The sequence below is a fragment of the Triturus cristatus genome, chromosome 4_1, assembly GCF_964204655.1.
Source record: "Triturus cristatus chromosome 4_1, aTriCri1.1, whole genome shotgun sequence".
NCBI lineage: Eukaryota > Metazoa > Chordata > Amphibia > Caudata > Salamandridae > Triturus > Triturus cristatus.
Genome location: NC_140585.1, coordinates 226,650,227 through 226,674,000, shown reverse-complemented (window position 1 = coordinate 226,674,000; position 23,774 = coordinate 226,650,227). Strand labels below are relative to the sequence as shown.

Here is a 23,774-nt window from a genome sequence, read left to right as displayed (position 1 = left end):
GACACAGTTTTACTGATAAAACTACATACCACACAAATGATAATGTCTGGAAAATAGGTTTAAGCAAATATATATAATTTGCACTTCACCAAGTAAAGTGTATGGATTTCTTTGGATCCAGTTAAAATCTTTGTTTCTATCACACTTCTGAATTATAAATGTGTCTCATTGTGCTTGCTTGCTGCTGATACATTGTTTCATGTTTGTGCAGTTCATTTATAGGTAGTTACATGTTGTTGTGTGTTAGAATAATGCCATCCTACAGTCTTTCCTATCTCTCTCCCTGCACCCCAGCAGGATTGCCACATATTTCACTTAGAAAACAATCCCCTCACAAAGAATAAGCAGCAATTCGTCAGAAGACATACCCACACTATGTAAACAAACTCCAAAGGCGTCTTTGTTGCGCTTTCACCTTCTGAAGTCTGGTTATTTTGGGGTGCTGTGGCACCCTCTGCGCTCCTGCCTGCAGCATCTATGATCACTGGGCCAGCCCTGACCACCTTGGTCACCAGCTAGCTGGAGCAGGCAGCTCTCAATTTAGTATTATTATTCTGCAACAGAAAATCGTGCCTGGGCCTGCAAGACAATTGAGTGCCACAATACTGCATACAGGACAGGATTCACCCAAGTCCACCCAGCCCTGAAACCACCGCTGCACCTCAGTTTATCAGTGGTTTTCAGGGGGTTTCCTGTGTCCTGGACTTTATTGAGGTACACACATCACAGAATGTATGTTTTCCACATGAGATGCCTACAGGGTCCTGGAAAAATGAAGATAAGGAAGAACTGAGCTGGCCAGGGGTACTGAACCACGACTGGCATGGTATTGATTCAAACACTTTTCTTTTCCATGAAGTTGTCAACAATAAAGTTTAACAAATCTAAATATCTATCACTTGGTTCCTGCATGGACAAAGGTACCCTGAATCGGCTCATGAGTGGGATTAAAACTATTTACTGTGTGTCTAAGAAGTGGTCCCTTAAGTTGTTCCAGAGCAGTAAAAGCGAATTTGACATTTTAGTTTGTAATCTATGTCTGATTAAGACTGAAATGACATGTCATATGTCCACTGGCAGATAAAATAGGGTATCCTGGGTTCAGTCAAGTGTCAAACAAAGAATAAGGCATGATGGTGTCGTATTTTAATTATTTTTTTCTGGAACTGTATGGTATGTAGGCTTTTTTGTTCTGGATTTTTGTACATGTGGAAGGAAATAAAAATGGAACCTTCGGAAACACAAGTGGCAAATGAATAACATTCATGGAAAATAATAAAATAATAGCATTTTACCAGTGGCCGCATCCTGAAATACTTCACTTTCTGCAAACACCGTGGCTATGATGGCTGCTAGAAGGATAATGCCCTCATGGTGTCTGGCAGAGTGGCACGAGGCAGGTTTATTTGCAAAGATGAGGATATTATGATGTTTATAAGGCTTTTCCTTCCACCTCTTTTCCTTTTTCAATCCCTGTCCTCTTGCTTTTTATTCTTTGCTCATTAAATCACATGCCTTGTTATAGCCCTCCCCTCCTCCCGCTCCCTATGAGTTTGTGCCACGTTTGACACAGGTAGTTATTTATAAACTATTTGAAGTTTTTTTGCTAACCAGCTTAGGACATTTTCCACTTCCTTTGAATCTTGTGGCAAACATTGACTTTGCAGCCTTGTAACATTGACGTCAGAACCTTGGTTATCAGAAATATTGATTTCCTGAACCTTGTTTAAAATGAACCCTTTATTGATCTCCCCAATAAGTAACAATGAATCTTACTGTAAAATCTCACCCATTAATGAACTTACCTTTATGAATACATTTCGGGCATCTTTAATTGCCCTTCGTCAGGGGACGCTGTTACAATAAAATAAAACAAAACCCATGTTAATTTGCCATATTGCTACTCAAAAACATTTTTACAACTTTACAGTAAAGTTGTCCCCTGATGAAGGGCAATTAAAGATGCCCGAAATGCATTGGGAATAAGAATTTTTGCTGCAATTCATGAATTAAATGTCCTGACACTAGTAAGAGGCTTGGATGGGCATTGGCAAATCCTTACTCTTCCGAGTGACAGAGGAGGCTACGGGGTACCTGATCCTTATATTTATTACTTAGTGGCTCAATGTAGCTATGCATTTGCGTGGTATCACCCAGATGCTCGTATTCCATTCTTGCGACCAGAGGCTGATTTTGTACTTCCTCGAAAGTTATCCTCGGTGTTACCGAAGGGCATCCCCAGAGATCTGCGCGACATACAAACCGTCTCTACTACTAGCTGGGCATGGGACAGGTTACGGAGACTTCTAGGACTTGACTTAACACACTATATTCCTCGGCTCTACCACTTCCAAATCCTCTATGGCTCCCCATCACAGATGAAATACTGGTACAGCGCACATTAACCAAATTCAACATCACAAAGATAGGGGATCCATATCCTGGGGATCATATCTTCTCATTGGCAGAAGAGGCCCGATTCCAGGACAGATCTGTCATGGATACCTTTATATTGCAACGTGTCCGTTCAGTATTGAGAGCAGCGCTACCCACTTATCTGATTCCACCTGCACCTATGACCTCTTTGACATTGATTATTGAGAGCGTCACTGGCACCCACCTCATTTCCAAAATGTATAGATCATGTTCTAGTCTGCGCCCGGTGTCTGATGTTAAAATACGCACAGCATGGGAACAAGACCTAGGTCATCCCATTACTGACAATCAATGGGGAAAAAGGCTGCAAGGTAACCAGGGAAGTCTCCCTAAACAGCAGGCACAAACTTATTCACTTCAAATTTCTCTGCCAATTATATCACACTCCGGCCATGGCACACAAAATTGATCCCTCCAGACCGCATCACTGCTTGAAATGTTCCGCTCCACACACGGACTTTGCCCACCTTACGTGGACATGCCCCAAACTACAGAAATATTGGGAACAAATACACTACACATTAGGAGACATGATGGAGCTTGTCCTATTGTAACGTTAACTGTGATCTATATTCTTCCCTAATGCCAAGTTCATTGCGCCCAAAGGACATATGGGGCCCGTACAAGGCATACATTGAACGTGAACGCCGGAAATCTCAAGCTGAAAGTGGAATAGTGCCAGAGGGGGTGGGATGAATGTGTCGATATCTCACTGTATGTATGTTCCAAAACTTCCCTATATGTGCACTGATGAAAATACCATATAAGTGCAGGGTATGTTTAATGCCCTTTTTTAGGTCTCGCATGAGCCAGCGCATGCGCTGCTCTGTGAGACATTTAGTTAGTGGATTTTTAAAGTACTACCAGAGGGGTTTCCTGGCTTCAAGCTTGCGTTCACGAGTGTGTGCATGCACGCAGTCGCCATCTGTCTTTCCTCCATCTGGCCGTCATGGCTCATAAAGCACAGCGCTCTCCCAAGCGCCTCGCTCTGCCCCTCCCCCACCACAGAGCGCGTCCCTGCAATCACTTCCCGCTCACTTTTATTTTTTTCCCGCGGCCGTGTCAGTTTCATTTTTATATGCTGCTATACATACACTCCAGGAACAAATGACATTTGCAACCATGATTTACTTTTATAATTGTGTTATGCTGTAATAAAACCACTCAACTCCCCGTAGTAGTAACTCGTTCTGTATAAACACATCCCGTTGCCAGCAATCCCGTTCTAACTACTTTGAGGCTTTTTGTGACACAGTATTAACTTATCCCCAGGGAGCGTGGCAAGCGTGCCTTTTCTTAAAACCTTCTTCCTGTGCTGTCTGGGAGCTGTTCCTTCGCTGTTCTGTCGTCACACCTGTTCTATCCATCGCGAGGCATGTTAGTTCCGCTTTCTTCCTGACATTTCCTCGCTTATGTGTTTGCACAGTTATTTGTTTGCTTAATTTACACCGCGAGAGGACAATGCTAAAATAGACACTCAAACCTGCTTCTATGCCTAATTTACGAGCTTGGGCAACCTTGACAGATTGTCTTCTATTGCTGTAATCAAGCTCCTCTGCTTGCACTACCCCCTCCCTTCTCCCCCTCCCTTCTCGTCAGCTTCATTTTTTGTTTGTCTTACTCCTCTGCTCGCACTACCCCCTCCCTTCTCCCCCTCCCTCTTCGTCAGTTTAATTTAACTCTTGTATCCCTGTTATTATTAGTTTAAGCATTTACTTAAGGCCCCGAACACTTGGATTTTGTTTTTTGCTACAATTTATTTTTTTGTCCCTCATGGTGACATACAGCTCTCCCCCAACACATTAAATTAGGCACTGACATTATACACATCTCTCATCCAAAAAGTAAAACAAGCATTGGCATAGCCAATAGGTCTCGCTTTTGGGACCTTATAAGTGTTTAGCCATGCAACAGTTGATGTTGTTGCACCAAGGATATTGTGCTGCATAACTAAATACTTATAAGGTCCCAAAAGCGAGACCTATTGGCTATGCCAATGCTTGTTTTCCTTCTGGTTGCTTTCCTTTTTCCTTTGTTTAGACGAGGTCTGGGTGTGGATGGTCCTTGCGGGTTGGGGGGGTGGTAACGGGTGGACTGATGGGTCTGACGCGATTCACATTTGCTATTATGAACACTTAGGTTGCCAAGTGATTGAGCTACATTATATGAGACTCTATTAATGTGACGATTGCTATGTGACTTGAAATTGTACCGCTCTGCATTCTTTGTGTTTACGAGATGTATAAGAAACCTTAAAAATAAAGCTTTGAAAAGAAAAAAAAAAGGAGCAGATCTAGCATGGAGCGGCTTCTTGGATGCCAGTCTCGTGTAGGTGTCTGATATGAATGGGGTGTGAGACTCTGTCAAATGCTGCAGAGAGGTCCAGGAGGATAGGGGCCACTGTATCTCCTTTGTCTAGGATCATGAGGGTGGTGTATTTGGCAGTACTAAGTGCTGTTTCTGTATTATGGTTGGGACTGAAGCTGTACTGCATGTCATTGAGGAGCTTGTGGTTGCTGTGGTGTTGGCATCCGTTGATGCGCTTCTCTAGGACCTTGGCTGGGTATGGTAGGAGGGAGAGAAGTCAGTAGTTTGTGAGCATGGAAGGGTCAGTGGATGGTTTCTTGAACAGGGGAGTGACTTTGCCATGTTTCCAGGTGTCCGGAGTCGAAGGAGGCATTGAGGATGGATAGTAGTGATTTGCTAATCAGTAGGAGTCCTTTGGTGTGTGCATGGTGGGGTCAGGTGTCAGATGAGGCCCTGTGTGGATGCACTTCATGGTAGCGGCTGTTTTCGTCAATGGTAATGGAAGGCCATGAAGTCAGGATTCTTTCTTCAGCCATGATGAGAAGTTGAGCTGAGAGGGTGGCAGGTTCCAGTTGAGGGTTGAAGTTGCTGTCTATAAAGGTGACTTTGTTACAGAAGAATTCAGAGAGCTTGTTGCAGAGATCTTGTGATGCTGCTGGAGGTAGCTGGAGTTGCTGTGAAATGTTTGATTATGGTGAAGATTTCCTTGCTGCTGTTCCTGCTAGCGTTGATGTGGTTTGCTTGGTGTTCCGGATCTGCTGGTGATAGTGTCTTAGGGCGGATATGAAGATGTCTTTGTCTGCAGTCTCTTGACTTGTTCTCCACTTGAATTCCAATTAATTGAAGTGATTTTCGTTAGCCTGAGTTCCTCTGTGTATCAGCTAGCATGTGCTCGGGCTCTCATCGTGGTGCGCTGCACAATTTATAGATTTAAAAAAAATATACTTCTATCTCAAAAAGGATTGAATGAAACTAAAACATTGCCAATGCATCCTGCTGTATAGCGGCAGGCAGATTGCAACTTTCAGTTGCTGACTGATGTATTTGGGTGTGAAACCTTTTGCTCAGACAGTGTTAATGTGTATACATAATAACATTATGAAGTAATACTACCACAATATGCACCACAATATGCTGCATGATTAGCTTTTTCTTGCATCAAAATTGCCATATAATCTGTCCTCTCCTGCCACATAAACCCAATGGCTCTGCCTATTGAATTACATTGCATATAGACTCTAATGTTAAATGAACTATAGCTCCCAACTATTTAAGCACCTAAAAGACATTTGGGTCACACCTCAGTCCCAGAATGTGCCATCACCTTTTGATTTCTGATAGTATGCCCTTTTCAACTACCCTTTTCAAGCTGTGGATTAAGGAGTTTTCCCTTCACAAGATACAGCTCTGCGTGAACTTTGATCTTATTGTTTGTGGATTGCTTGTTAATATTGTATCTGATTTCCATACCTACAACCAGCGGCAGCTGGCAACCCAGGAGAGTGGTGAGGCAGGCAGATGGGTGGTGGATGGGTTCCATCTCACGCAGTCAATCAATCAATCAGCATTTATATAGCACAGCACTGTCTCCCCTGGGGGTATCTGGGCACTGTGGATGCGACGTCTCCGTCAAGGAGCCAGGACAGTAACGAGCAGAAACAGGCAATATAAAGGTCAGAAGAGAATAGAAAGAGGAAAAAAGAAGGTCAGCGATGAGCAGAAAGAGAAAAAATGAAGGTCAGAAACGAGCAGAAAGAGAACAAATAAAAATAACGGGCAGAAAGAGGAAAATAAATTTCAGAAAAAAGAAGAAAGAGGCTAAATAAAGGCCAGAAACTAGCAGAAAGAGGCAAAATACAGGTCAGAACGTGCAGAAAGAGGCAAAATAATGAGCAGAAGAGTACTTACCCACTCCGTTGGATCGTCTCCTCTGGTCCTCTGCTTCAGTCCCTCGGTGTTGGAAGCTTGAACCAGTTGAATTCTCTGCACTAATTCAGACGCTGCTCTCATGCTGCTCCTAATGTTCAGCAGCATGAGAGCAGCGCCTGGATTGGCTGGAGTGGGCTGCCTCAACGCTCCTGCTGGCACTGTGTGACTGTGCTTGCTCTTCACCAAGCTGTCTGAGACATCTCGTTGTAGAGGTTTACACTTAGCATGTCAGACTGGCCGTCGCAAGACAGCCGGCCAAAGTGACATGCGCAGTGTAAACTGTTGGGGTGAGCACCTCTCCCTTGCTGCCAGTCAGCAGCAGTGGTCCCGCCCCCAAACACCATCTTGGGATAGGGAAAGGGGAAAATAAAATGGTAATAAATTCAATTAATTACTATTTTATTTTTCAGTTTTGCGGCGCTGGCAGCAGGGGGGAGACGCTCCTCTGTCCTAAACAAGGTGCTGCCGCTGATATAAAGGACGAATACGAATATTTGTTTTTCCCTTTCTCTGTTCATGGAATGCAAACGGGGTTCTATTAGAAGCAAAGATTCTTGTTTACTTGTTTGGCCGTTTTAAATGTATAGAACAATGTGCGTTTGGGAGGAAGAGATGATATTTGACATTTACACTACCAGTAGAAGATGCAGATGTTCCCACATAGTAGTCAAATACTTTACTGCTCTGAGTTGAATGTTAAATGCCTGAGTTTAGATGAACAGATTCGTGCATGTTGTGCAGCTCAGACTGCACATGAATTATCTCCTCCCTTTACATGACTTCACACTACTAATATTAAATAGATCCTGACTTTTGCATGGACTCTGTGACTTCTTGGCATCGGAGCTGGTGATGTTTGTCACAGCTCTGGCTGTGTAATAACACTCCTTCAGTGTCCATGAGCGGATAGCTGGCGTAAACCTGTTTTTGACATTGTTATCAACTATTTCATCATTTAAAACACCTTATCTAGTGTAAATCCATGTGGCCGTCATGCTGTTGTTTAATTTCAGGCTGAACACCTGCAAAGTGGGGTTGTTGGTCCCACGCCATAAATCATTGTTTGAAGTCGGACATCCATTACTGGCTTGTTTTGGATGTATTCCCAGAACTGCTAGCCATCCACCACCAAAGGCTGGCCCACAGTGGCGACAGTATATGGGAAGAACAGCACACCCTGCAACGATACACCCAGAAACACGGCTAGCAAATGTATACATGGGAACAAAAGGAACCGAAGAAGGAGAAAGCACTCACACCTTGGAGCATGGATACTGTGGTGTTCAGGGGCGTAACAAACACCCCCGCAGCCCCCGCGGTGCGGGGGGGGCCCCAGTCTTCGGTAGGTGAAGGGGGCCCCCTCAGCTCTCCAGTAAAGAGCTGTGAGTGAAATGCTTGCTCTAGAAAGCAGGTGCAGTCTGCAGCCTGATCTGAGCTCTTGGTGCTGACCCAGGGCAGGACTGAACTGAAGAGAAACAAAGTAACAAGTTACATTGACGGAAAAAGGATGGGGGCCCTGTACTCTTCAGAAACACGCTTTCAGGGAGAGAGGTTAGACATGTAAAGAGCAGGACAGATAACATTCTGCAGCTTTGTTGGTAAGTCTAGCAGTTTTAATTGTGAGTTTTAATAGTGTGCTCCTTCAAAAAACATGCTATGTTGTGGGTTGATAACAAATGCCTAATGTGTTTCAAAATGCAGCATTTACATTTTAGGTTATCTGGGACTTTAATTAGTCCCAGCTGTAAATATCCTCCTGTCGCTGACCCTTTTCTCTGTCTCACAACACTAACAAGTGCAAGATATGTTACCTCCTGCCCCCAATTTTACCATTCCCCGTCACACCCTTCGTGTTAGTTGGTACTAGCCTGGTTTTATTTTACCTTTGCCAATGCTTGATTACTTGCTTCACAAGCATTGGCTGCCGCTGTATGGCTCCCACGTGCTGGCCTCGCACTTCGGAGCTGAGGAGACCCGTCCCCTGTTGCTGTAGACTCCTTGGTGCTGTTGCTCCACCCTGGTATAGGCTGCCAGCTCCTCACTCTGCCCCTAAACCTCTTACTCATGAGCTCACAGCCTCACATCTATCGGGGCACATGAGCTGAGCTACCGGGAGCTGTTTGTGTTGGTTTTGGCACTGTTCTGTGGTATTGCTTGCTGTGCTGGAAGGAGAGAGGGCTCCTTCCTGTCCACCTCTAAACAGGCGCCGGGAACTACAGAGAAAGGGGGGCATGTGACAATAAATTACCTAGTATTACATTCTCTCTATAATGGTGAGTTCAAGTCACAACATGCCAAATGTGGCCTTCGGGCTAAACGCACTGCTACTGGGCGCCAGAGACACACAAAAATCACTATTCGGCTCCCGGGAATCGGCTAAGCTTTATTCAAACTGTTCTGAAGTGCTGCTGACGGGGTATTAAGAAGTCTTTTTTTGCACTTTTTCGTCGAACAGCACGTCACACAGACCGGTCTGTGTGCAACCCATTAATAAAACAAATTGTACCTCTGCCAGTGGCATAGCGATAACTTTTGTTGAAATAGTGCCAAGAAACACGCTTATGATGTTTGTGAGCGCTATAAAACACATAAATTGGACCTATTTCAGCTGCACGCAAGTTACCAACTGAAGCGTGTTACAATAGTGCTTAATGGAAGGTCCTTGCTCTTCATCTGATGTGTGCATAAAATGAAAAGCATGTCATGCTTTGTTAGCACTGGAGTCGTAGAAGAATATGGAAGGATTTGCTGTCTTCGTCTTTCTTTTCTCATCTTGGTCTCTTTCAATCTTACTTTCATTAATCTTGAACTTAATTTACTAGCACTAACTTTTCCTACTTATGCCTACTGCTGATTTTTGTTTCTACTCATAGGTTTCATACTTCCTCTTACTGTGCTACGTAACCTCTTAATTTTACCTTTCTCTTACACCTCATATTTGTTCCCATTCTTACGTTTTATTATTCCAACATACTCTTGCTTCCACTTACAACTTATTATGCCTATTTCCTCCTGCTCTTACTCATTTCTCCTCTTACTCCTATTACGTCTTCTAACTTCTATTCTTACTTTTGCTACCGTATTTGCCAATGCCCTTATTACAATTAACTTAGTTCTTCCTACTCCTACTTGCACTCTTACTTCTGCATACTCCTACTTGAACCTACCTTCCACTACTTTTACATCTACATACTACAGCTCTTCTGCTTAGCCCTTCGTATGCCTATTCTTACTTATACTTGGGAGAGGAGTTGGTCTAACGGCTAGGGCGGTCGACCTCGAATCTGGGGACCTGGGTTCAAGTCTCAGCAATGACACTGAACATCCTGTGATTCTGGGCAAATCACTTAATCTCCCCGGGCCTAACAAATATGAATGTGTCCTCATGTAACGCAACTGGTGCTCATTTAAAGCGCTATGATACCCGATACGGGTCAAGTTTGCGCTATATAAAACTCCATCAAATAAATAAAAAAATAAAAAATGAACAGGATCTGCTCAGTCGCATTGGAAGGTAAACAAGCATTTGCAATGCAATTGGTCTCGCATTTGTGAGAGTTAGAGCTATTGACATTGTAAAGGACAGTGTATTTTACCTATGTGTTTTTTGCTTGGAGTGGAGTGAATGTGTGTGGCGTCAAGTGGACATATGTGGTTTGGATTGGAATTGTTAGTTGTGGAATTGTGTTGTGTGGATTGGATCTGTGTAGCGAAATAATGTAATTATGTGGATAGTAATTATGTGGTATTGAGTGTACTGGAATTATGTGGAGTGGGATTGTGTGTCATGGAGTGGGATTGTGTGTCTTGGAGTGAGATTATCTGGAATGGTATTTTGCGTTGTGGAGTGGTATGTAGTGGAGTTTACTTATGTGATGTGCTGTTAAATATTGTAGCATGATGTGGAATTTTGTGGTGTAGATTGGATGTATGTGGTGTGTTATGTAATTCTGTTGTTGGTTTGAATTATGTAGTTTGTTGTTGAATTATGTGGTGTGGAATGGAAATGTGTAGCGTTGAAATGTGTGACTTGGAAGTGTGCGCTGCTGTGTGAAAATTATGTTGAGTGGTATTATGAGGCATGGTGTGAAGTGTAGTTATGTGGAATGTTGCTACGTGGCATAGACTGGATTTCTGTGGAGTGTATTTATGCAATATGAATGAGAGCATAATTATATGGAGGTTAATTATGTGGTGCTGAGTGGCATAATGTGGAGTAATTATGTGTGATGAATTGTGTGGGGATGAATTGTGGAATTGTGAAACGTGTGGAATTATGTGGCATGGTGTGGTGTATAATTGTGCGGAGTGGAATTATGTAACATGTTGCAGAGTTGTATTTTGTGGAGGGTAATTCTGTGTTTTGGAGTTGAGTGTAAATATGTTGTGTTACGTATAATTATATAGGTTGAAGTGGAATTATGTGTACTTGAATTGTGTTGTGTGGAGTGTAATTATGTGGTTTGGAGTGCTATTAAGTTGTGTGGAATGTTATGTGATGTGGAATTATGTGGTATGGAGTGAAGTAGAAATATATGTTTTTTCATGTTTAGGATTGTAATTATGTGGTATGGAATGTAGGGTTAAATTATTTATAGTTGAATAGTGTGATATGGAATTATGAGATGTTCAAATGTGCTGAGTTTGGTAGAACTAGGTAGCGTGGATCTGAGCAAGCTGTGCATGCTAAGGCTTTTATGTCATGGGGTATAAAGTTGACGATTGTCTATTTTCCTTTGTAAAAATAATTTGGGCTGTTTCTTTACCTTCCGGTACATTTCTGAACAATTTGTTAAGCTAAATTGTAATGTTGCTTTGTGTGCGCATGCAGGGAAGAACGAGTGTATGCAAAAAATCATCCTATGACTCAGTATTAACTTCCACACCTCTAAGCAGTAATCCCAATCCTAGAATGAGTTACCCGTTTGCTTTACAACAACAGTTAGTAAAACAAGTAAGTGCTTTGCGAGCCTGTGTAAGTAGCAAAGGTTTTAAAGGGACTTGTTTTTGTGCAAAGTATTGCTTTTCCCAGTTCAAGGAAGGGATAAAAAATACCTCCAGATAATAATAGGGGTGACAGGATGGTGCGATAGCAGAATATTGATTTGTGTGGATCTGGTGAGGACTGTGGGCAGCAAGTGCCTGATACGCTATTTGCATAAGAAAATACTATATATATTTTTTTGTTATCCTCCATAAGTTATTAGTAAGGAAGGGGGAAGAGAAGCGTTCACCGACAGCATTCGGTTAGTCTTAGGGAGACAAAGAATGCTGTGGTCTGTGGTACATGCCGCCCAGAAGGCATAAGTATATGTATCAGGAGCTGCCAAGGAAAGGAAGTGGAAATGCGCTTTAGACGTTGCTGGTATTGATGGCTACTGTGCGGTTGCAGACTTTGCTGGCCTGACAGTTGGTGGGGAAATGCTACGTTGTCATTGTAGGTTTAATTCATGAAACGCATATTCTCTCTGGTGTCCTTGGGGTACTTGTTGACTGGTGCTACATATGGGATCTGGTTTGCCTTTGACAGCAGGTATGGTTTAGTGGGGTACATAGTGTAAATTAATGTTGGCGTGAGGAAACAAAAATCGGACCCTTTGTACATTTGATATTATTGTGTGCATCATGCAGAGGATGAAAAGTAGCAGGAACGGCTTTGATGCCGTATAGGCTACGAGGAAGAAGTGTGTTGAGGTGGTCAGTTGAAGAGATTGTTTAACATTTTTTAAACTTCCATAGTGGCATTGGGGAGGCCAGCAGCTGAAAGGCTCTGTCTTTACTGGTAGGCAGTGGTTAGATGGTGACCGGTCATCAGTCTTTCTGTGGGTGATGGACAGGGGAGCAGTAGGCGGCGGTCACAGGTTTGCAGTGACATCCGAGGGGTGGTTTTAAAGGCAGACAGAAAAGCATAATTGCGGGTTTCATAGGGGTGAGGGTAGAGTGTAATGGATGCGTTAGTAGCAGGCACGACGGAAGTGATCTGAGTTTGGAGGTGGTTAACTGAGCGGGCTTCGCTTGAAGGTGGGTCATCAAGTAGGAGGATGTGTTTGTTGGGCCGGCTGGAGACAGTGTTATGTAACGTTTCTGGAGGGCGCAGCAGCAGAATTTACTGATGTATGTAAATCGCCCGATGAGAGGGCGGATGTGACCAATAGAGGAACCAGAATCCTTTTTTTATGGCTGGGGTGAGCCCCGGCAGTATGGCGGGTCTCTGGCCTGAGAGCTTTCGACTGGCAAGGAGAATGGGGGCCCCCTCCATGTACTTTGCAGGGGGGCCCCCTCAAGTTTTGTTACGCCACTGGTGGTGTTGGGCCTCAGGCCCACATTACATGAAAGGTAGACACAGACACCAGGCGAGATAGTTAGATAACTGGCCGTGAGCACGTGCACCCGGGCCCTTTTATTGGCGGGGCCACGTCACTCGTGACACCCGTGATGGAAGAGTGTGTGGGTGCAGTGTGTCCAGCCCTCAGGGGAGTGGCTGGGAGTACAGTTTCCTGTGGGACACTAGAACGTGTCCCGCAGAACACTACAGATACATCACACATAAGGACAAGTTACATGACAAATAGGCTACAGACAAAAACAAGCATTGGCAAAGCCTTTAGATCTGTTGCTGGCTCCCACCCTCTTGGCGTTGTCAATGCTTGTTTTGATTTGCCAAGGTGTTTGTAAAGCTTTATTGTTGAGGGAGCCGCCAGGCTCTCTACAACGTGAAATAAAACATTGGTTTAGAGAACAGAAATATTTGTTTGCTTTCAAAAGAGCACTCATTCCCATAGTAGTCCTTGGCACTAAAAGCCACAACTTTTTTCGGGGGCTGCACTCCTTGTTAAAGGGTGGAATGCCTCCATTCACAGGAAATGTAGCTAATGGCTGAAGTGGGTGAGGCCGGGAAGCCACGGCCCCATGATGTATGTTGTAGAGGGCGGGAGAAAAATGTGACTGACAGAAATAAGACCAATGAATGAAGAGGAATGGCTGAAAGTCTCTATCAGTGAGTATACCATAGAGATAATTTTAATAAAGTCAAAAAGGTCTTATTAACACCAGAAGTAATGAATAGGGCAGGCAGGCTAATGCAACTTGACAACAATAAAATGAATAGTGGTTGTAGGTACGCAACAAAACACCCAAGAACAATAAATGAATTATTAAAGCTTTGCAAAATGTACTTGTCTGAACTCACACCGAGGTAGAAAACGCAGAAAAAAGAATAGTGCAAAAGTGCAAAAAGGGCTGATGCACACTTTCAGATCTCTGAAGAAGTAACAAAACAGCCAAACGGAAGATGCCTAAACTGACAACCCACAAAAACACGTGGGAGTGGCATAAAAGTAGAAATATCAATACTGTCTAAAAATGCATTTAGCTGAATCACATACGAGAATTCACACCTTAGACAACTGTAACACACAAATACTGCTAAAGAAAATGGAAACGCAAATTTTCACCAACATGCCATGTATGCTCTGCAAATTACAGGGCATATTTATTAGAAAGTAACGCAGCGCAGCAAGCCACCTTGCTACGCTACGCTACGCTGCGCTGCGTAACAGGGAAAAGGCAGGAATGCGGCGTACTTAAAAGAATACGAGGCATTCCTGCCTTAGTCCCTGCGCTGGCGGTGCCTCCATTGCATTCAAGATTGTTTGGTGCAGAAAGGGGCACCTTCCTGCACAAATACAATTCAGAGAGACAAATTCCAAGAGAAAGTAAAGAGGAGAAATAAAGCTATTTCTTCTTGTTACGCCTCCCTGAAGGGTTTACAAAACTAAGGTCAGGTTAACAAAAAGGCCCAGATTTACTCAAGCCCTGCACCAGCGCAAAGCAATGCGAAGTGTGCATGGTATTTACACAAAAGAGGTTGTGCTGTGGAAGGATGCCCTTTCTTTTTTCAGTGCCAAAAGTATTTTACACAACTTTGTGTCACTTTGTGAGAAGGGGGTGTCACTAGGGCATGGATCAGTGTAAACACCCATGAATTTTAACGTAAAGCTCAATTTACTTAGATATCCAGGCTGGGCTTTGTGTAAAAATCTAACGCCTCTTTGAAGGATGTGCTGAGATGTGTTCATTTCTCCAAACAACCCACACATTGCATGTGTGCTGCAGTGCACAGCACACATTTAATGTGTGGTATGTTTCAGAGTTTGTCGAGGGGTAGGATTTTTCACTAGAAGTCTATGCTTCAAGTGCCAATTTCATGCTAAGAACTGCACACTCCCCTCTGCATACCTGCATGTCAGGCAACTGAGAAGCAGATATACAAGCCCTTTGCGCTGCCGGTGCGTCACGTTGCATCACGCACCAGCGGCGCAACCTGCTGAGTGATATTTACAAGCACAGGTAAAGCCACCCTGCGTGACTTTACCTGTGCTTGTAAATATCGCCCCTTTTCACGCAACACTTTGAGTGTTAGGGGTGTGACATGGTGTTGCTGTGTGTGTTCCCACGCAACACCCATGTCAGCTGATGCATTTCCAGATTTACGAGCAAACGTAAATCTGAAAATGCGTCAGAATGCTACGCCACCCTCGAGGAGCAACGAGGAGAACTGTTTTTATTTCTCCTCCTTTTTGTCCTCTTTCATTGCGTGCTGCAATCTACAGCACACATTTTGGAAGAGCCAATCACCTTGAATGATTGTTTTTGTGCAGGAATGTCAAAGTTACTACAGCTAAGCACCTTTACAGTACGTTTTTCTTGTGAAGTTTGATAAGACGTACTGATGGTTATCATATGCCCCTTTAGTTAAAGCATTTTTACAAATGTATTTGCATAAAAATAGAAATAGTTTAGACCCGGTAGAAGTAGATGTTTGAAACCAGTATTATGTTTGCCAAAAGGATCAATAATGCAAAGCCTATGTTTTGAAATGATGTATTAACTTGGTCACGTGTGGCAGGTATCCTTGTTTTTAGGTCTCGCCTAACGATGCAGCGCATGCATTGCTCGCCTTGGTGAGACCTATAGTCGTCGGTTTGGTGGCCGAAGGGGAACAGGGATGTGCATGCTCACGGCGCCCGGACAGCCCATTTGGACGCTCACATGTCTCTTAACTTTCGAGCGCTCCCACCGCCGACAGCACACCGAGGAGCTGGTCGCACTTGCACCATATGCGCGTCACCCCTCGCGCCTCTATTCTGCAGCGTGCGTGCATATCTCCTCGTGTACGGCTCCCGGCGGTTGAGCACAGCGGCGCAGGACAAATGTCAGGGTCCATGACGTGTCCGCATTAAGTGTCCGCAGCTCAGCCGAGGCTTAAGCCCTGTATTTGACAATGCCTGTTGTTTTGTTTTTAGCTGAACCTCTTATCACCAGACCGGAAGCGCTAGATGCCGTGTTCTTTCGCGAGCTGGATTCACTTCTTGAGGGGAATGATTACGGGTCACAAATTGCCAGTGAATCAGCAACGATAAGTAGTGCAGCATTTAAACCGTAGGAGCTTCAGTGAGTCAGAGACGGTGACTGTTTATAATGTAACAAGGCACTATGTTTTTGAAGTTCCTTCTTTTATACACGGGGGAGGGGTGAGGAGGAGGGGGTTGCCAGAATTATGTTTTATCTTGGTATTTAAAGGTACCAAATTAATCTGGTTCAAGTCCTTACTGACTGGATGTTTACAGTTGGTTGCACTTTCTCCATTTGGGTGATACCATCAAATATTGAAATGGGATATTCCATAAATGTCAATTCTCTCCTGTTCTTATCATTTATGAGGCTGTTAGATAATCTTCCTCATAAAATTTGGGCCATATTTTTATGTGTATGAAGCTTGAAGTACAACTCATTTGCAAAAATACAAGTAGGCCTTAATGCACATTCAATGGAAATGAGCTTGGTCCTTGCCCTCAGTAGCCGAGTACCCACAGTAAGGAGGTGGTGGTCGGTTTAACCTTTTTAATTTTGAAGCATGATGTTCTGTGGACCAATCTAAAAGTCCAAGTATGGGTCCATTATCCTGATTTCTGGGTGTTCTTCGCCAGCTCCTGTCAAAGCAGTTACAAGGCTTACTCTGACCGTGTACTGGTTGTTTGTGTATTCGTCAAAAATAGAACACATTGAAAACGGTTCTAATGAATCTTTTTTGTAGAGTTTGTTTTGACAAATGTTTTTACCTAGAATCGCATTGAGCAGACTGGTGACAACCAACCTGATGAGTACCCATCTTGATAAATTGTCTTTTTGTACAGCTTGTATTTTCGAGTCTCCTCGCTGCGTTCACCTTTTCCTTTTATTTTTTGGTTAGTCTCTTTTGAGAGGGAGGTTCCCCCCATCCCAAAATCCTTTCCCCTTGTTTTTTCACCCTCTCAAGCCCCTTCCCTACTCCCTCCACTCCCCCAGGTTACTTACCAGGCATTTATTAAAGTTCTCCTAGTAACCCCCATCCTCAAGACCACCCCTCGTCCAAACTTAATTCCCGCCCCATGCTTGCCTTGCTGTTCTTTTCTTTGTTCCCTTTGTCACTCAGTTTTAATTACTGGGTCGCAGTAGTCCTAAGGCAAGCATTAGCAAAGCAAATAGGTCTCTCCTATGCAAGAGCTGTTGGCTTTGCCAGTGTGCTTTGGCCATGTTGTATACCAGTCTGGATTATGTTCAGCATGGCTAAAAGTTAGTGGTGTGGGGTATCGTAGAGTAGAGTGTTGTAGAGTGTTGTGATGGGGTGTGTCTTTGAGGGGGTGAAGAGTGTTGTAGAATGGAGGGGGTACAGTAGAGTGTCATAGACTGGCTTAGCAACAAGTAGAAGTACAAACTGCGTGTTTACGCACTGCTTGCAGGTTTTTAAAACGCATAAAAAGCATTGTCGTTTACAGTGCCAATAGCTCGAACTCTCGCAAATGCGAGACCAATTGCATTGCAAATGCTTGTTTTAATTTTGCAGTAAGTACTCTTTAGAAGATGAAGTGCTGAAGTTATCACAGATCTGTTGGTTGGGGGCTCAACATAATGAACGTAAGTGTGTGAGGGAATTTTTGAAACATAATAAGGATACTAAGGATTATTTCTTGAACCTGAGACGTTTTAGGAGGATGGAACCAGTTCCCCCACAAAAAGTTAAGGAGGCTGCCCTATTCATGTCTCTGCAAAAGCACAGGACTTATTGATCTCATAAATCTGCAATCACTTTAACATTTCAGTGTCTGAATAATTCTGATGTGCTTCCATACCTTTGTTTACCAGATTCAACTCTCTTATTGGAAATTTTAAAGTATAGAGTAGGATGTAATCTCATTTTGGAGGTACCAGGTATAGCGGTGCTATTTAAAGAGAGGAGGAGAACTTATATATGTGACCAGAAAATGAAATGTACAAGTACACATGTTCCAATGGATTGTCCAGTGATTTGAAGGTTGCTTCGTAAATGTTTAAATCCTTTTTTTTTTAAATATGAGATTTTAGGAGACATGATGCTATTGCCCTGTTAGCCAATACACACTTTTTGGTGTTGCTGTGGGGCTGGAACGTGTTTTTTAAGATCAGTGAGGAAATGTAATAATCTTGATTTAATGATGTGAAAGCTGTTTTAATTTTAATTCCATGTATTTGATTTATGGACAAGTGTCTTTCAGAATCATATTCTTTATGCTTCTTCTCGAGTGATTTGTTAATGATATTAGTGCTCAGGTTTTGGACTGACCTGTTGGGCTGCATATCTTTGAGGCTCCTGGTCATGCTTTCTTCTTGTGACAGATGTCCGCGTCAGTCAGTTGTATCTTGTCTCTTTCTCTTCATGCCATCATTCCAGATCCTCATCTTCCAAGCGGGCATCAGTTTCAGTCTTCAGGGCCCTGCCCTGCACAGAACAGGAGAAGAGGTCTTGTCCAGGTGCTTTGGTTTGGGAAGATCTCTGGACTTAATGTTTGTTACAGCCAAGACATCAGACACTGTGAATGGAGGTTTGGGGCAGAGGCCTCCAAGGGGTGCTTCAAGGGCAGGATGTGCTCTGTGCTTTGTTGTTTCAATGAGCACAGAGCCACTTCATCAACCACACAGTCAAAGACCTCACACTTCCAAGGAAGAGAAGGCCCTAAGGCATGTTGGAAGCAGATACGTAGACCCCTCTCCCCAGGGTACAGTGAAACAGGTCTCTGCAGCTGGCAACCATCAGACTCCTCTTTAGCTACTGAAGGTGGTATTATCCATGGGGTACAGTTACACTTTGGGTGCACCCCAGTCCAGCAGAACCGGGAGCTAAGCTGGAAACACACCAAAAAAATGTGATGCACCTACAGTGGACATGATGATATAGAAGCAATGGAGGGAAAACATTGAGCAGGATGGCACATATATCTGCCCAGTGAGGGGATGAACGCAACTAATCTCCATATCTGATTCATAAAGGTAATGTATATTGGACCTTAGGGCAGACAACGTTAGGTCTCTTAGTCCACAGATTGGGGTGAAAAACTGAGGCAGTGCAAGAGGTCACTAGTAAACTTTGTCAAGAAATGTTTTTCCATTTCTTTTTCTCCTTTCTGTTTTTTTTTAACTTCACACAGCAAGAATGCTTTTTGTTCTGGAATGAAGGAACAGCCATAAAGAGGAGATTAACGTAAAGTTTCTCATTACCAAAGCTCCCAAATGTTTCTGTTATCAAAGGCACCTGAAGACCATGTTCCTCATAGCTAAAGCTTTGAAGTAAATGTTTATGATAGCCAAAGCTCTGATGAGAAAGAACTGGCTCAAACTAACTGATAAGACCAAGATTGTGCCATATGTCAGAGCAAATACCATTTCGTTAGACAAATGGGTCCAAGGAAACTTGAATAAGACCCCACAACTAAAGAAGTGGCAAGAAATTTGGGGACTTCACTCAACAGTAAATCAAAGATAAGATTGCAGTTGTCTGTGTAGATCCTGTTGAAGTATCCTGCCTTTGCTTTGCAAGGTCATCAACTGGCTACTCCTGTTTTGTCTTCCCCCTGAATCTGCATCAGTTTCAATGTTAAAAAAGCTTCACTAGCTCCCGATTTGCCATGTACACAGAGCACATTACTCTAGAGCCTCCTCCCCACCCTACATGTGCAGTAGAACCTACCAGGGCACTAAGGTCTCTTTAGCCCGTGCTCAAGCACAACAGATCCTCCATGCTAGAGGGGGAGGGCTCTTTCAGCTATTCAGATATTCAGCGATCTGGCACTGGAACAAGCTCCATATTAGGATGCATACAAATTCTGACTAAACAAATTTCAAAATAATATTGAAAACCTGGTTATTTTACAACAGGTACAGCATACACCTTTCCTTCTGTTTGCTTTTCTGTATGCTTTTGGGGGACCGTTTGTTAATTGCAAATTATTTTACTTGCCGCACAGGGATGATGCGCAGGGAGTTTTGTTGCGTTTTAGGCTCTATTAACATAACATCCTGACTCCTTAAATCCATAACCAGGCCTCCTGAGGTCCGTGTTTATAAAAGCCAAGACTCTGAGGTCCATGTTTCTTATAGCCAAGACTCCGAGGTCCATGTTTATAAAGGCCAAGACTCTGAGGTCCATGTTTATAAAGAACAAGACTCTGAGGTCCATGTTTATAAAAGCCAAGACTCTGAGGTCCATGTTAGTAAAGGCCAAGACTCTGAGGTCCATGTTTATAAAGGCCAAGACTCTGAGGTCCATGCTTATAAAGGCCAAGACTCTGAGGTCCATGTTTATAAAAGCCAAGACTCTGAGGTCCATGTTTATAAAGGCCAAGACTCTGAGGGCCATGCTTATGAAAGCCAAGACTCTGAGGTCCGTGCTTATAAAAGTAAAGACTCCAAAATCCAATGTTCTTATAGCCAAGACTCCGAAGTCCATGTTTCTTATAGCAAAGACTCTGAGGGCCATGTTTATAAAAGCCGAGACTCTGAGGTCCATAAATATAAAGGCCAAGACTCTCAGGGCCATGCTTATAAAAGCCAAGACTCTGAGGTCCATGTTTATAAAAACCAAGACTCTGAGATCCATGTTTATAAAGGCCAAGACTCTGAGGTCCATGTTTATAAAAGCCAATACTCCGAGGTCCATGTTTATAAAAGCCTAGACTCCGAGGTCCATGTTTATAAAGGCCAAGACTCCGAGGTCCATGCTTATAAAGGCCAAGACTATGAGGGCCATGTTTATAAAAGCCAAGACTCCGAGGTCCATGTTTATAAAAGCCAAGACTCTGAGGGCCATGCATATAAAAGCCAAGACTCCGAGGTTCATGTTTATAAAAGTCAAGACTATGAGTTCCATGATTATAAAGGCCCAGACTCTGAGGTCCATGTTTACAAAAGCCAAGACTCTGAGGTCCATGTTTATAAAGGCCAAGACTCTGAGGTCTGTGTTTATAAAAGCCAAGACTCCAAAGTCCAATGTTCTTGTAGTCAAGACTCCGAGGTGCATGTTTCTAATAGCAAATACTCTGAGGTCCATGTTTATGAAAGCCAAGACTCTAAGGTCCTTGTTCATTAAAGGCCACGGCTCTGAGGTCCATGTTTATAAAAGTCAAGACTCTGAGGTCCATGTTTATTAAAGCCAAGACTCTGAGGGCCATGTTTATTAAAGCCAAGACTCTGAGGGCCATGTTTATAGAAGTCAAGACTCCGAAGTCCATGTTTATAAAAGTCAAGACTCTGAGGGCCATGTTTTATAAAAGTCAAGACTATTCAGACTCTCTGATCGCCTGTCATCCGCCCACCCACCCGCCCGCTACCCCATGTACAGCCCAGGACTCGGAATTGGACTTGGACTTGGATTAACTTGTGGAGGTGGAGGTGAGGAGCGGGGGTGCAGTGCGGCGTTTGTTGGCGGTTTTTCACGGCGATGCTCGCGGGGATCATGTGGATTAACACTGCTTCTTGCTCTGTCATTATGCAATTAGGATTAAAAAACGACAAACGATGAGAAAGACTGCCTCTTGCTCGGTCAGGGTGCAATGTGCAATGTGCTATAAAAGACGATAAAAAAAAGACTTAAGTCTCTAATTCACAGCCTGTCACTGAGTGCTTGAACAATACTTGAATGTTGAATAGTAAATTCATAACAACCTGCTACAACTCGCAACTCGCAATTAAGCACTCAATCACAGACGCTGAAGCTAAAAGTTAAGCTCTCTGCTCACCCCTGTTCGACCTCGCTGCTTGCTTCGAGTGGATCGGGTCTGCTGGGAAGGGGAGGCTCTGCTCTCAGCCTCGATTCCCACTGTCAATCACCTGTCTAGAGATTTCCACGGAGGTTTTAAGTGGTGGGATGCTAAAAAAACGGACACTATTATTAAAGAGATACAGCCTACAATGCTAGGGGGGCCTCAGTGGAAAACCCAGGAACAGAGCATTAGGTGCCTAAGGGTGTCTGGACAGAAGCGGATGGTGGGGAGAGACATCAAAATTGCCGTGTTATGTGCCACGAGGCCCGCAGTCGGGATTAAGGCGACTATTAAGTGTGTACAAGGCATTAGGCGGCGGGCACAAACAAAACGGACAAAACAGATAAACCAAAATCTTGAGGGCGCCACAAACAGATTCAAGCCTATGTGTAAGTGTAACGGCAAAATACATGAGCGGCATATTACACTGTGCATCTGGAGTGAGTCAGCCGTATTAAACCTGGCATATTCAGGGCAGGTATCAACCACTCTGCAATCAGCTCAGATTATTGCAAGTGAGGAGAGCGAGAAGACCGGACACTCTACAAGGCGAGAAGAGACAGGGACAGAGGTAGGGAAAATGAATGAGACTGCCACAGAGAAAGTGGGGGATGGACTAAGGGAGTTACGGGATCAAAATGTAGTGCATTATCTATCTATGTCGCGATTGAACACCCCGGGGGTCATGAGTGCACAAGGGGTTGAGGAACTTGAAGTCGAAGTTGAACCTAATGATAAAATGCAAGATGCATTAGAGGCAGATAATGTGGATGATGCTAATATTAATGCTCATACATTAAAGCTAACGCAGCCAAAGCAGCCATTGCAGCCAATGCAGCAACGACGAGAGACTAGAGGAACTAAAGCCAAAGAAGTCAAAAATAAAGACCAAGTACAAGATAGGGATAAAGACAAAGGGAAAGATAGAGAAAAGGACAAGGCAAAGGAGAAGGAGAAAGGCAACAAGAGAGGCCCAGAGAAAGAGAAAAATAAAGAGAAAGAGATAGATAAGGATAAATTGAAAATGACGAGCTGCAGAGAGCAACAGGGGGACTACGAAAAACCTAAAAAAGGCTATAAATACGCAGTCAATACTACAGAACTAGAGAAAAAGAAAGAAAAAGGCAAGGAGCGATATAAGGAAAAAGAGAAGGATATTGAAGATACTGAAGAGATGGAACTTATGATGAAAAAAGCAAAACGGTTACAAGCCATCAAGGATCTGAAAGCAAATGCAAAAGCGACCTCGACAGGGCAGCCAACTACTTTACAGCCAAGCATATGGAATATCTTTAGCCCGCTACCCAAAGGGTCAAGCAGTGTGCTAGCAGTCCAGGAATCAACGATACAGAATGGGGAAAATCAAAAACATACTCTGGGGATGAATACTCATGGAATTCTGAATTCCCCCCCAGATATAGGGCCTTCGCTGGAAACTGTTTCATACTTACCTTCACATTCAGAAGAATCTGACGCAGACATTTATGAAACGGGTATTTCGACTTCTAGTGACACAAGCAAAGCTAACAAAGGCCAAGACCAAGACCAAGGTGTCTCAACTCAAGAAATATCCAGCTGCTCGGGTATAAGGAAATCGAGCGATCCTGGGCAAGGAAGTACACCAAGGAAAAAACTTGAAACAAGAAAAACAAGGAATAAAAGACTAAATAAATCTACCTATGAAGAAACCATCGATCAAGGAAGTAATCCTGAATCTAGTAATCCTCGGAGAACCCCAAAACCCCAAAAATCAAAGGAAAAAATAGTGGCTCAAGAAATTGGTGTGGACTCAACTGGGGTCATCTCTCAATATGATGAAGCAGTAGAATCAGATGAGCCATCTTTGAGAGATATATTAAGCTCAATCAGGAAACTTCATAAAGATGTTAAAACGGACACTCAAAGAAATCATTTAGCCATCCAAAAGCTACAAGGTGCTGTAAGTAAGGTGGGCAGCACATGTATAGAGATATCTGAAAGAATGGTGTC

At 43.5% G+C, this 23,774-nt stretch overlaps 1 protein-coding gene across 1 annotated transcript in view; it reads right to left on the bottom strand.

Moving 5' to 3' along the window:
- LOC146854150 (hemagglutinin/amebocyte aggregation factor-like) overlaps positions 1–2,172 on the bottom strand; it is a 112,385-nt gene extending 110,213 nt beyond the window's left edge. The window contains exons 1-2 of the mRNA XM_085651024.1: positions 2,115–2,172; positions 1,296–1,484 (exon numbers count right to left, since the gene is read on the bottom strand). Of these exons, the coding sequence (XP_085507150.1) occupies positions 1,296–1,484; positions 2,115–2,172 (247 nt within the window). The remainder of the gene's footprint in view (positions 1–1,295; positions 1,485–2,114) is intronic.
- Between the last annotated feature and the right edge of the window lie 21,602 nt (positions 2,173–23,774).